The sequence below is a fragment of the Anoplopoma fimbria genome, chromosome 11, assembly GCF_027596085.1.
Source record: "Anoplopoma fimbria isolate UVic2021 breed Golden Eagle Sablefish chromosome 11, Afim_UVic_2022, whole genome shotgun sequence".
Classification (NCBI taxonomy): domain Eukaryota; kingdom Metazoa; phylum Chordata; class Actinopteri; order Perciformes; family Anoplopomatidae; genus Anoplopoma; species Anoplopoma fimbria.
In genome coordinates this window covers 13,563,647-13,578,682 of record NC_072459.1, presented here as the reverse complement: position 1 = coordinate 13,578,682, position 15,036 = coordinate 13,563,647, and the positions used below count along the sequence as shown (strand labels likewise).

At 40.7% G+C, this 15,036-nt stretch overlaps 1 protein-coding gene and 1 non-coding gene across 3 annotated transcripts; both read right to left on the bottom strand.

Annotated features, from left to right (window-relative positions):
- Positions 1–3,745: 3,745 nt before the first annotated feature.
- On the bottom strand, positions 3,746–3,817 carry trnac-gca (transfer RNA cysteine (anticodon GCA)). Its single transcript has one exon. It is a non-coding gene; the product is annotated as a tRNA-Cys (tRNA).
- Positions 3,818–10,823: 7,006 nt separating this feature from the next.
- Positions 10,824–14,782, bottom strand: dcaf7 (ddb1 and cul4 associated factor 7). 2 transcript variants are annotated; one of them, XM_054608336.1, is made up of 7 exons: positions 14,401–14,782; positions 13,952–14,110; positions 13,085–13,196; positions 12,868–12,986; positions 12,569–12,778; positions 12,184–12,334; positions 10,824–12,034 (listed from the first exon to the last, which is right to left on the bottom strand). In XM_054608336.1, exons 1-7 carry the CDS (start codon positions 14,536–14,538, stop codon positions 11,862–11,864), a joined length of 1,062 nt encoding a protein of 353 aa, XP_054464311.1. In that variant the 5' UTR covers positions 14,539–14,782; the 3' UTR covers positions 10,824–11,861. The 2 variants fall into 2 exon arrangements, with proteins under 2 accessions (XP_054464311.1, XP_054464312.1); XM_054608337.1 differs by having other exon boundaries at positions 12,217–12,334.
- Between the last annotated feature and the right edge of the window lie 254 nt (positions 14,783–15,036).

Here is a 15,036-nt window from a genome sequence, read left to right as displayed (position 1 = left end):
CTTTCACCCTGGCATTAAAATTCAAAGCTAACATTACAAGAGTGGCCTGAATGCATGAAGATACTCAGTCATACAGGACATATGATAACTACAAATTGGACTTGTTCAAGCTGCTTTTGATTTAGTCCAAATATGATTAGCTGAAGGTAATTTATGTCTGAAATTAGGCAGAAACAGACTTTTTTTATTTACATTGCAATACATAGTTTTGAATTCAAGCAACTTCCCAGCTGTTTGCCTCGTGCACTGCAGATATCCCTTAATAAAAACACTGTTGAGTAAGTAAAAAAAAAAAAAAAAAAAAATAAAAAAGTCAGAACCAAGATCCATGTCAAACGATCAGCTCAACAAATAATGTAAACCAGCATCATGTTGATTGGCTAATTAAACAGGGCTGGGTGTCGTTGTTCTAGTTTTACTAAATATGTTTCATAGCGAAGGGAAAGATGGATAAACTTTGCAGCTTTCATAAATTCCTCATCCCAAATCCTAAGTCTTAAAGGGGCATTGTGCACTGAACCACTGGCGACACTTCCCAGAGGACCGTGCTGCATCCTGACAGATTGTTTTCATTTAGTTTTTTACTTTGTCCTGGTTTTTAAGGTGTCCTTGAGCAAGGCATTGAGCTCAAGGAGCTTTGTGCTGTCCTGACACAGCATCTTACAATTCATCATCATCTTCAAAAACTGATGCTCTAACACAGTGGTTCTCAACCTTTTTTCAGTGATGTACCCCCTGTGAAATACCTTTTTTAGCCAAGTACCCCCTCACCAGCGCAAAGCATTTATGGTTGAAAAAAAGATGTAATACTAAGCGCTCTGCCATCAGTGTCTGATTTATTAAACTGGCAACACTGACGATTGCATTGTTGCATTAAATTCAGTTTATGAACTTACACTTATATTTTATTGAATATTTATTAAATAACTATTTTTAAAGGATTTTTGAATGGATGCTAATTTTAAATATATTTTTTAACAATCTCACGTACCCCCTGGAGTGCCTTCACGTACCCCCAGGGGTACACGTACCCCCATTTGAGAACCACTGGTGTAAAGTAACAAAAAATATTTACTCAAACACTGTACTTTAGTACAATTCTGAAGTATATAAATGGTATGCTACTTTAGACTTCTGCTTACTTCTACAACTTTTTAGCTTGAAATATTGTACTTCTAACCAGGATATATGCAATTAAATGTTGCTTTTTTCTTTGTAGCTTAAGATTTGGAAAACCTATACCAAGCCCCTAAAATATGATGCTTTGTTAGACATTAAATTAAATGAAGAAAGTTAATGAAGCCTGTCAAACTTTCCGTATTTTGACATAAATGTGACCTAACATGGGATCAGATCTTCATTCAGGAAGATTCAGTAAAAAAAACATAATACAAAATTATTCTTATTCATTCATATATTTAGCAAAACTATCCAACAGTAAATGTCTTTGTAGGAAACCTATGTGAACTTCTAGGGTAGTCATTCATTTAAAGGGGTAATTGGAGTCAGGTGTTTCAATCAATGGGAATACAATCAGGTTTGAGTTTAGCGGTTGCTGCCTGATTGAAAAGATGTAAAGTTGGGTCTTCACATTCAAAATGTGCTGTGCCTCAATCAGAAGAGGGTTTAGTGGAGCTAGTACAAAAAGTTGATGATGGCCACCAAGCTGGAATAGGTTACAAAAACATTTCTAAGGAGTTTGGTGCCTGAGGACCAGGGTGGTCTGCAATCATAGATGGACCTGTGGATTCTGGATTTTACCACCAAACTCTACAGGACAATGGCAGGGTGTCCGCTCATAAACTAAAGCTCAACAAAAGGTGGGTCAAGTCTGGTCTGGGTGCGAGTCCAGACCTTATTCCAACAGAAATGTTGTGGAAGGTCCGGAAGAGAGCAGTCCATGCTAGGAAGACTACCAACATCTCTGAGGTAAAGAAGCTTTGTAAGAAAGACTCCACTGTGAAAACTGCTTTGATTGTGCTAAGCCCAAAAACGGAAACTCACTGTTTATTAAACAGTGAGTTTCCGTTTTTTGTCTTTTGATTAAATAAATTGGTTCACATATTTTAATTGGCAGTAATTACTTTTCAGATTAAGATTCTACATTAAAAGAATATAATTTTATGAAATACAATTCCCTGTTAACGATTAAACCAGTAGTTATCAACCTTTTTGGATGGTTGAGAACTACTAAATTATTCGCAGTTAACCAAAAATAGATTTGTCCTCAAATGTGCTTGTAGCCCTAAAATGTAAAATCATTCAATATTTCTAACTGAAAGTAATCATTACGTGAATCCAAAACTTTGCTATTAATGATGTCACAACTTTAGATTTATCTTGTGTCCCTTTAGGGGGCCTGACTGGACATGTTAACTCCATCAGTGTATGTGAAGTAGCCAAAACTAGCTTTGTCTCAGCAAGCCAGAAAAAATCTGTATTTACTATCTCACAATGCAATATGTGACAATATGTTAGTCACAGGGGCCAAATATAAAGAATGAGCTCTCTTTACTTTTTACATTATGTTGATCATAATATTGTACTTTTACTTAGGATTTTAAATGCAGTACTTTTACTTGTAATGGATTACTTTTACAAGTAAAGGATCTGGTCTTTTCTTTCACCAATGGAATGAGGTATTCATTTGAAAGTGATTACCCTTTGATTTATAGCAGAAACTTGGGGATGAAATTAATGGGACAAACACGCACACAACCTGTCAAACCTGGGAAATAAAACGACACTCTTAAACGTACTCACATCACCAACGTACTCACAAAGCATTACATCAAGTTTGTTCCTAGGACATGGAGGAATAAGATTTATTTGAGCAAATTCAATAATAAACTTTATGAAAAAGCTACAACATGAACACTTGTCTTACCAACATCTCTAGTTGATATATTTATATTTATGTACATTTGTTGCCTTGTAATGGCATGCTACAAGGACGTGACCCTTTTTATTATTGGAAACAGCAAAAAGATAGGCAGACTCTGTCAGGAAGTTGTTCCACGCTCCTCCCATTTTTCACAACTCACTCTAAACACAAAGAAATTGCAGCTTTCAAAGCACAATCTTCTACAAATAAAGAGAATAAGTAGGGAGTTCAAAGGGCCGAACGACATTGCGCTGGCAGGTTCTGATTGTTGCTGTACACGGCTGCCTCACAGCGTCACCAGCCAAACTGAAACACACCATATGATGCTCGACGCCACTTGTGTGACATTACGAATCCCTCTCAGGTTGTCTGAAAATTTATAAAAGTTTCATAGGTCACAAGTTTCATAGGTCACAAGTTTGAACCTCGATCGGTTAATGTATGTGAGCGTGCCCATCTGGTTAGCTCACAGCTTCTGCTTTGCACTGCCCTCACTGATAACTCCCACCCGACTGTGTGAACATACTGGTTCTCCTAGATTGTCTATTTTGCCCACATGTTATAAGATTTTATGGAAAAAATTAAAAATAGGGTGTTTAAAAAATAAACAAACCAAGGATCTTGTTCTTCCTCACAGCAGCAGCCCCAATCAGCATGTCAGGTCTGTATAGCTACTGGCCAGACCGCAGAGCCAGTCAGTTCTCAGAGAGTCAGAGACGACAGTCTTCAGTCAGGGCCAGTTTCCACCCACCACCCTGCGCTGAACATCGGCCCAGTGAGCTGGAGTCCAGACTGGAGCTGCTGCAGTCCCAGTTAAATCGGTGAGGTGATGTCATGTTAATGTTGTGACTGAAAATAAAGAGGGGGCACCCGGATTTGAACCGGGGACCTCTTGATCTGCAGTCAAATGCTCTACCACTGAGCTATACCCCCTTCTGTGAATAACCTTGCCAGGTGTTGAATTTTTTCCTATCATTCAAAAGCCAATATTTACTTTTACGTCACAATTGTGTTTCTGAAAGCACCTCCCTTTCCCTTCTGCTGTGTTTGCATAGCGATTCCTAGTATGGTGTTAATGTGAGATGAATAAGTATGAGAGAAAGGGAGGAGAGAGAACAGGGAAGGGAAGGACAAATTAAGATAAGAAAAGGGTCAAAGGTTAGACTGAAATTTTCTGTAAAGTCAGCAGTGTACAGAAAGTATTCAGACCCCTTTAAATTTTTCACTCTTTGTTTCATTGCAGCCATTTGCTAAAATCGAAAAAGTTCATTTTTTTTCGCATTAATGTACACTCAGCAACCCATCTTGACAGAAAAAAACAGATGTGGAAATTTTTGCAAATTTATTAAAAAAGAAAAACTGAAATATCACATGGTCATAAGTATTCAGACCCTTTGCTCAGTATTGAGTAGAAGCACCCTTTTGAGCTAGTACAGCCATGAGTCTTCTTGGGAATGATGCAACAAGTTTCTCACACCTGGATTTGGGGATCCTCTGCCATTCTTCCTTGCAGATCCTCTCCAGTTCTGTCAGGTTGGATGGTGAATGTTGGTGGACAGCCATTTTCAGGTCTCTCCAGAGATGCTCAATTGGGTTTAGGTCAGGGCTCTGGCTGGGCCAGTCAAGAATGGTCACAGACTTGTTCCGAAGCCACTCCTTTGTTATTTTAGCTGTGTGCTTCGGGTCATTGTCTTGTTGGAAGGTGAACCTTCGGCCCAGTCTGAGGTCCTGAGCACTCTGGAGGAGGTTTTCTTCCAGGATATCTCTGTACTTGGCCGCATTCATCTTTCCTTCAATTGCAACCAGTCGTCCTGTCCCTGCAGCTGAAAAACACCCCCATAGCATGATGCTGCCACCACCATGTTTCACTGTTGGGATTGTATTGGGCAGGTGATGAGCAGTGCCTGGTTTTCTCCACACATACCGCTTAGAATTAACGCCAAAAGTTCAATCTTGGTCTCATCAGACCAGAGAATCTTATTTCTCATAGTTTGGGAGTCCTCCATGTGTTTTTTGGCAAACTCTATGCGGGCTTTCATATGTCTTGCACTGAGGAGAGGCTTCCGTCGGGCCACTCTGCCATAAAGCCCCGACTGGTGGAGGGCTGCAGTGATAGTTGACTTTGTGGAACTTTCTCCCATCTCCCTACTGCATCTCTGGAGCTCAGCCACAGTGATCTTTGGGTTCTTCTTTACCTCTCTCACCAAGGCTCTTCTCCCACGATTGCTCAGTTTGGCTGGACGGCCAGGTCTAGGAAGAGTTCTGGTCATCCCATACTTCTTCCATTTAAGGATTATGGAGGCCACTGTGCTCTTAGGAACCTTGAGTGCTGCAGAAATTCTTTTGTAACCTTGGCCAGATCTGTGCCTTGCCACAATTCTGTCTCTGAGCTCCTTGGGCAGTTCCTTCGACCTCATGATTCTCATTTGTTCTGACATGCACTGTGAGCTGTAAGGTCTTATAGACAGGTGTGTGCCTTTCCTAATCAAGTCCAATCAGTTTAATTAAACACAGCTGGACTCCAATGAAGGAGTAGAACCATCTTAAGGAGGATCAGAAGAAATGGACAGCAGGTGAGTTAAATATGAGTGTCACAGCAAAGGGTCTGAATACTTATGACCATGTGATATTTCAGTTTTTCTTTTTTAATAAATTTGCAAAAATTTCCACATTTCTGTTTTTTTCTGTCGAGATGGGTTGCTGAGTGTACATTAATGCGAAAAAAAATGAACTTTTTCGATTTTAGCAAATGGCTGCAATGAAACAAAGAGTGAAAAATTTAAAGGGGTCTAAATACTTTCCGTACCCACTGTATGTGCTTCCTGTATACCAGCCTGTCCTCATATATGCGTAGGAGGGAGAGAGAGATGTTGTAAAGAGATCAACAGAGCAACCTAGTGGATGTTTTTGAAAAAGCAGATGAGAGGACTCATAAAAAGAAGATGACGTGTTACATCCACCATCAAAACATGAACAGAAACTTGGGTGTTTTCTGATCGTGAGAATCATTTCCTGATGTGTTTTTTTGTCCTGCCAAGGCTGGAGACTCGTATGACAGCAGACATCAATGTGATCCTGCAGCTCCTCCAGAGGCAGATGGCTCCGGTGCCTCCGGCCTACAGCGCTGTGTCCCCCGGCCCTCCCCCCTCCCCCCACTACCCTGTACGGCACAGGGGCACCCACAATCCACACGGTCCCTCCGGTCCAGCCTGTACAGATCGACAGCACTGCCTCACTCCTGCAGGTGTTGTGTTCAGTTTACTTCCATACATAGTTATAACGTTTTAGTTGCTATGTGAGAATTCATTTTTTCATCATCATAATTGTTATTCCAGTGACGTCAAACAATTCATATTTGCAAATTAAAGTAATAGAGTGACATTTTAGGAACAAAATTTGAAGTATTCCTTTGAACACTGAGGTCTGAGGCCCACTGCAAGACTTTTAAAGTCATCAGATTGCTGTACTGTTCCCACTACACCACTTCCTTTCTTGTGACTGGGAGGCTGGATGTCCGTTTTCACACTACATGACTGACAGCTCACACACTACAAGAACTTTCACCAAATTCTGTTTTGTCACGAAAACATGTAACAAATGACACGTGCGTAGTCATGGTTGTTAATGCCGTCATTTCCACATGTCTTTATTATTTCCCCTATGTAGATCAGTCAGCATGTTATGTGTTGTGTTTATTCATACAAACATCTAAGAACCTCAGTGCAACAACAACGTTGGTCCCTGTTTCATATGCAACACATGTAGTAAAGCTCCGATTGCTAGAGGCAGCTCCTCCGTGAGGTTTCCCTCGGTCACATTGGCTGCAGTTCCCTGACAGACTCCCCATCATGTGTCTGCCATGCGTCTTTGAACTGTTTACACATAGTGCTCAAAGCCAATTTGCGAGCAGGAGCCAACAGCAGTTAGCCTCTGATGTGCTGCTTTTTTGTCAGGGAGCTCCAAAAACTGTCTGCAAATGGAAAATCTAGATAGCTAATATCAGGTAGGGTGAATTAGGCATGAGGCTTAAGCTTTGTTTGTACTCCAGCTTGGCAGCATAGCACGAGAATCCCAGATGGTGCACAAGCTCCGAGCATGCTCAAAGGTATTAATGCGCTGTTCTTTGCATTATTCTCCCCTAAACGCCAGAGGGCGTACAAACAAAAGGAACTGTGAAGAATTAAAAAACAAGTGTAAGCAGCAAAACGACATATCCCTCTCTCTCTTTCCAGAGTCCAGACTCTGACTTCAACCACAAAGACAAGGACTCCCTGTCCAGCGGGATCCATCTCACTGTGGCCTCTGATGACACAGTGTCCATCTCGCCCGACGCCGACCCACCACATCTGCCCTCTGTGGACCTCACAAGTCCTAAATTTTCAGGGGGCCAAGAGCTTCCTGGACTGCTATGTGTCAGCCAGCGCTTCCCCTCCCTCCCTGAGCACCTGGAGACCCCCACAGAGATGCAGGAGATCCAGAGGCATGTCTCCAACCCTGTCTTGCCAGGCAGCTAGAATACCGATAACAAACACTGGTTCTTTGGACAGGACAGCCAGATGTCCCCCACTCTGTTACTTCCCTTTTCCTCCCTTCAAACCTTATCTGTCCTGTTCAGATGCTGCTGTAGGGCGTGGGACGCCTTGCCTTCCACGTCACTGAGGGTTCGGAGTGCCTCCTGTTTCTTACGTACAGACTCTACGGCGCCCTCACACGCTGCCGTGGTTTTGTGCTCCAGCGTTCCTTCACACCTGAGCTCCTGTGCAAAGAAGAGATTATTCCTGCCCAGCAGGGTGGGCAAACTGTGAAACGTGTGGACAGTAAAGACATACAACATATACATGCGTCATGCAGTCGCTGGATCCCAAAACAAGGTTTCTTTAAGGAGAGGTGAAATGTAAAGGACTATTAATGTGTTTCACAAGTAAAGAATTATCTGCATTCACTTTGTATAAGAATTGCACAATTAGACTGAGCTTAGAGAAATGTAATCATTCATTTGAAATTGAATTTATTTCCCTAATATTAGAGATGTATGGGTCTAAAGAACAATACATCTAGTAAATGTAATAAACTATGAGTGTTATAAGTTAGAAACACACTTTTTTTTGTCTTAGTTTTCAAAATGTTCAGAAAAATATCAAAAGGCATGCTGTAGTAGTCCATCAAACTGAAGGATTCAAGGCCGTGTTGGAGAAGCACATGAAAAAGTGCAATTTTCAGCTCATATTTCATGCTCTGACATTTAGACATAAATAAACACACTTGTCATTTGATCATCTGAAAGAATAACAACATACACAGCCACCAGAACAGAAAAAGCGTAATACTTTCTTGTACATTTACACGTAGCTCTCACAGTTTTGTTTTGATCATGGCCGCTTTGCTTGGTTTCCCTGTTTCTGTGTCCGTGCATCTGCTCTGTTCAACTCTTTTTCATGGTTTCATAATGTATCTGATGTGTTTATCTGAAAGTGCCAACATTAGAGGACTTGTTCTCTACACTGTGATGCTGAAAACAGGTAAAAGGAAAAACTGCAGAGTGATGTGAAGTGGATGGTAAATGTCAATCAAATACACACACAGATATGACGCCTCAAGGCACCCTTTGTTAAGATGATTTCCAACCACAAGGCGATTGTAATGACTTTTAAAGCATTTATAATTCTGTATAATGGTTCTTGAAGCACAAATTCCTGTTATTTATCTTTTTTTAGATTAAAGACACACTGCAGAGTTACAACGGGAGTCCGAAACACTTTTTTTATTTTTCCAGATCACTCAACAATGCCCAGGGATACAAGGCGCACCAACAGATATGTCACATACAGTGCAGAAGAAACGATGGTGTAAAGCAGTGGTTCTCAACCTTTTTTCAGTGATGTACCCCCAGTGAAATACTTTTTTAGCCAAGTACCCCCTAACCAGCGCAAAGCATTTTTGGTTGAAAAAAAGATGTAATACTAAGCGCTCTGCCATCAGTGTCTGATTTATTAAACTGGCAACACTGACGATTGCATTGTTGCATTAAATTCAGTTTATGAACTTACACTTTATTGAATATTTATTAAATAACTATTTTTAAAGGATTTTTGAATGGATGCTAATTTTAAATATATTTTTTAACAATCTCACGTACCCCCTGGAGTGCCTTCACGTACCCCCAGGGGTACACGTACCCCCATTTGAGAACCACTGGTGTAAAGTAACAAAAAATATTTACTCAAACACTGTACTTTAGTACAATTATGAAGTATATAAATGGTATGCTACTTTAGACTTCTGCTTACTTCTACAACTTTTTAGCTTGAAATATTGTACTTCTAATCAGGATATATGCAATTAAATGTTGCTTTTTTCTTTGTAGCTTAAGATTTGGAAAACCTATACCAAGCCCCTAAAATATGATGCTTTGTTAGACATTAAATTAAATGAAGAAAGTTAATGAAGCCTGTCAAATTTTCCATATTTTGACATAAATGTGACCTAAAATGGGATCAGATCTTCATTCAGGAAGATTCAGTAAAAAAAACATAATACAAAATAATTCTTATTCATTCATATATTTAGCAAAACTATCCAACAGTAAATGTCTTTTTAGGAAACCTATGTGAACTTCTAGGGTAGTCATTCATTTAAAGGGGTAATTGGAGTCAGGTGTTTCAATCAATGGGAATACAATCAGGTTTGAGTTTAGCGGTTGCTGCCTGATTGAAAAGATGTAAAGTTGGGTCTTCACATTCAAAATGTGCTGTGCCTCAATCAGAAGAGGGTTTAGTGGAGCTAGTACAAAAAGTTGATGATGGCCACCAAGCTGGAATAGGTTACAAAAACATTTCTAAGGAGTTTGGTGCCTGAGGACCAGGGTGGTCTGCAATCATAGATGGACCTGTGGATTCTGGATTTTACCACCAAACTCTACAGGACAATGGCAGGGTGTCTGCTCATAAACTAAAGCTCAACAAAAGGTGGGTCAAGTCTGGTCTGGGTGCGAGTCCAGACCTTATTCCAACAGAAATGTTGTGGAAGGTCCGGAAGAGAGCAGTCCATGCTAGGAAGACTACCAACATCTCTGAGGTAAAGAAGCTTTGTAAGAAAGACTCCACTGTGAAAACTGCTTTGATTGTGCTAAGCCCAAAATGGAAACTCACTGTTTATTAAACAGTGAGTTTCCGTTTTTTGATTAAATAAATTGGTTCACATATTTTAATTGGCAGTAATTACTTTTCAGATTAAGATTCTACATTAAAAGAATATAATTTTATGAAATACAATTCCCTGTTAATGATTAAACCAGTAGTTATCAACCTTTTTGGATGGTTGAGAACTACTAAATTATTCGCAGTTAACCAAAAATAGATTTGTCCTCAAATGTGCTTGTAGCCCTAAAATGTAAAATCATTCAATATTTCTAACTGAAAGTAATCATTACGTGAATCCAAAACTTTGCTATTAATGATGTCACAACTTTAGATTTATCTTGTGTCCCTTTAGGGGGCCTGACTGGACATGTTAACTCCATCAGTGTATGTGAAGTAGCCAAAACTAGCTTTGTCTCAGCAAGCCAGAAAAAATCTGTATTTACTATCTCACAATGCAATATGTGACAATATGTTAGTCACAGGGGCCAAATATAAAGAATGAGCTCTCTTTACTTTTTACATTATGTTGATCATAATATTATACTTTTACTTAGGATTTTAAATGCAGGACTTTTACTTGTAATGGAGTACTTTTACAAGTAAAGGATCTGGTCTTTTCTTTCACCAATGGAATGAGGTATTCATTTGAAAGTGATTACCCTTTGATTTATAGCAGAAACTTGGGGATGAAATTAATGGGAAACACGCACACAACCTGTCAAACCTGGGAAATAAAACGACACTCTTAAACGTACTCACATCACCAACGTACTCACAAAGCATTACATCAAGTTTGTTCCTAGGACATGGAGGAATAAGATTTATTTGAGCAAATTCAATAATAAACTTTATGAAAAAGCTACAACATGAACACTTGTCTTACCAACATCTCTAGTTGATATATTTATATTTATGTACATTTGTTGCCTTGTAATGGCATGCTACAAGGACGTGACCCTTTTTATTATTGGAAACAGCAAAAAGATAGGCAGACTGTCAGGAAGTTGTTCCACGCTCCTCCCATTTTTCACAACTCACTCTAAACACAAAGAAATTGCAGCTTTCAAAGCACAATCTTCTATAAATAAAGAGAATAAGTAGGGAGTTCAAAGGGCCGAACGACATTGCGCTGGCAGGTTCTGATTGTTGCTGTACACGGCTGCCTCACGGCGTCACCAGCCAGACTGAAACACACCATATGATGCTCGACGCCACTTGTGTGACATTACGAATCCCTCTCAGGTTGTCTGAAAATTTATAAAAGTTTCATAGGTCACAAGTTTGAACCTCGATCATTTGGAGTGAGGATACTGGACAACCACCTGTTTGAAAAATCTTACATGGGTAAACAAGTGCATGGTGTGTTGACCTGTGAATCATCAATAATATGGTATTAGTCCAAAAGACGGCTCCCACATATTCCGAGAGAGGTCACCTTCGGCACACTTTCACCAGTTTGTATCAATCTTTACAACTCAAAGATGAAGCACACAACAGCCAAACCCTCCATGATAATCTCACAGCTGGCTGAAATGACACCAAGAAGTATAAAATTTGTGTTTTCATAGACTGCTGCTCAGAGTTCAAAGCTCCAGAACGCTACCTTGTGAGCAAAATAAATAAGAGCTTAATAAGTTTGATAGAAGAACAATGGAGTAAAGACATAGGACCAAACCAGGTTATTGTTGGGTAGGTGTGCGATACTCCAAACACGTTCAGAAAGTTTTTCGTGGCCTCATCCTTGTCTTGAAAGCAGTGGGACGAAGACTAAAAATCGAGTCCAAATCTGAAACAAGAAGGAGCTTCTCTTCTTCATACAAGTGTTTGTGTTTTTTTTTTTAGACACGGAGAATCTCTAAGCAGTTGTTGTAGCAGATGGCGATCCAGTCCGGCTGCGTGGATGCCCATTGCACATTGTTTATCTCCCCTTCAGCAGTGTAGGCTAGGATGGGATCCTCAATGGCTCGTGGCATCTGCTGGATGTCCCAGATCAGAGCCTGGTGGTCGTCGGCTGAGAAAATAAGACAAAGAGAACATTTAGAGAGCTATTTTGGACTGAGAAAGCAGGAAAATGCAGCTGATTACAGATACACAGTAAACAATTGTCAAAGAAATGTGAAATTTAAAAAAAGGCTTGCTTTGCAAGCATCTTTTTTTTACCTCCTATATCCCACAATCTGAAGGTGCCTTTACCTGCAGTACAGATGTGACATGACGAGTGGGGGGCCCAGGCAATGCCGTTGACACAAGCGCGATGATTGTTCAGCCGAGCCACCGGAGTGCAAGGCACGCGTACATCCAGGATGACCACCTATCAAACAAAATATGAATGGGAAACATTGGTTAAGGGTCATTAAACATATTTCATGTTTCTTTATGCTTATGGATCTAGAAAGGGTTCCTTTCAGTCAGAAATAACAACATAATCCTTTTACGAATTAATAAAAAAAAGCTTCTTTGGCTCACCAATATTACAATTTCAATGCAGAAAAGGTGGACAGAAACAAGGCTACCAACAGGCTGAAATAATCTACAGCAGACTGACCTCCATGCCGTCCATGGCCATTGTAGCCAAGTAGTTGGGGTCCTGCTTGTTCCAGCAAAGGCGGAGCAGCGGGTGGTGCTGGGGGTCTTCATAGATGATGGTACTGTGCTCCAGGTGCCGGAGGTCAAACATGCGGACGGATCCATCGGCTCCCACAGAGGCAAACATGTCTCTACCACCTCCTGCACGGCTGAACGCGATGTCATACACCTGCACAGATACATGAAGACATTGATTGAGATATTCTTTTGGTCTGTGTACACATGGGGTGTCATTTTACAGCACAGACAGCCACACACCTCTTTGTCATGAGCAATCAGCTGGGTCTTCACGTGCCCAGACACCAGGTTTACTCGTCCTAACACCTGACCGGTCTCCAACCCCCAGATAGTGCAAGTGGTGTCAATGCTTGAAGTACCTGCAGGATGAAATCAACATGTTAAACTTTACAAATGAAGGTGCAATAAAGACCAATTGATATCCCTTTGACTTTGTATTAGATAGTGGATTCCTTACCCAGCAGATTAGGGTCAACTTCATTCCAGTCAAAGGATGTGAGGGGAGCACAGAAGTCGGAGTTCTTGTTGTTGTTCAGCAAACATTCGAGACGTGTTTCTGTGTCGCTGACCTGTAGATAAATCCAAAAGAATGGTGCAGTGAGGAGACTTTGCCAAACAAGTACTATGTTCATGTCAATGTGAGCATTTCACAGCTGCCAACTGGCCAAGCTAAAGCAGTAAACAAACGGATGTCACCCACACAGCACTGACTAGTTTGTGATTAAACTACAGTTGAAAATTATTAATAATTGACAGACACTGTAGTTCACATGGCCAGACAGTTAAGGGGTAAAGGTCGCTCACCGATATACAGTACCAGGCAAAAGTTTGGACACACCTTCTCATTCAACTACTTTGAAGAATCTAAAATATAAAACATTCTGGTTTGTTGAGCATTTGTTTGTTTACCACATAATTCCATATGTGTTCCTTCATAGTTTGGATGTCCACAATATTAATCTACAATGTAGAAAAAATAAAAATAAAGAGAAACCATTGAATGAGAAGGTGTGTCCAAACCTTTGACTGGTACTGTATGCTCTATAACAATGGAGCTGTATATTTTGGATTTATCGATTTCCATTTGATATTCAATATTTGCACTCTTTCTTACACTGTACTGCAGCAAAACAATTCCCCTCGGCTGAATAAAGTTTGGTCTCATCCATGGCACAGATGAATAACACATCAGGCTTTGGCTGCACAAACAATACTTGTTACCAGAAACAATGCATTGTTTGTTTTTGACCTTTCCATGGAATCTGATTAGCATGCACACAACAGATATATCACCAGACTTCTCATGTAAGAGCAAACGCCCTACCCTCCAGATGCGCAGGTAGTCCCCACTGGTGGCCAGCAGGTCCGGGTACACCCCCTTAGTGTCCGGGATCCACATGATCTTGGTTGTGGGGTAAGGGTGGTCAAAAGTATTCCTGCAGACGAACTCGGAGCTCTCTTCTTCCAGACCCACCAGCTGGACCTGGACACGAGCAAAACACACATCAGCTGTTATTTCAAGAAGAGCTGGATTACTGTTTACATGACAACGAGGGTTAGAAATAGCCTTAGTTATATATATGGTGTTGCTGTGGGACAGTGCTGTCACAGACACAACGACATGCCTGCAGCATATCTACAAATGTACTTGTGTGTCATTGTGGAATAACAACAAAACAAGACTGATTTGATGGCTTGGTGCTGCGCAGGGACAACTAGCATTAGCATTAGCTCGCCATGAATGGCCATGGGGACCACAACCACACTACGCACCTTGTTGTTGTATTCCTCCACAAAGCTCCCGAGTGCCAGGCGAAAGCGTTTGTCCGGCCGCACGCTCCAGTTCATCGCATACACCGTCCATGGTGCCTCGTATTTGTAGATCTCTTTTCTTTTGCCGTGGAGCGACATTCTCCCGAGCTGCAGCTGTTGTTAGCTCACACGCTAACACGCTAGCGCAATAAGTAGTCGTGCTAGCCAACTGCGACCCTTCACTTTAACCTGCTGTGGCAGATGTCTGCAGGTGTGGTGGTAATGACCATCTAATGAAATGAATCTTGTTTTGGAGCAAGATTTCTCGCCACTTTACTTAACAAAGAGTGGCATTTCTCGACATGACCTAAAGCGCTGTCAAGTCCAACAAAACCCATGTGACTTCCTGTGATTATCTTCAAAATAAATGGCCTTGGTGAGGTCTTATTATGCCTCGTTTAAGAAACATTGTTGGTAAGATTGACAGCTATACAGTACCAGTCGAAAGTTTGGACACACCTTCTCATTCAATGGTTTTTCTTTATTTTAATTTTTTTCTACATTGTAGATTAATATTGAAGACATCCAAACTATGAAGGAACACATATGGAATGATGTGGTAAACAAACAGATGCTCAACAAACCAGAATATGTTTT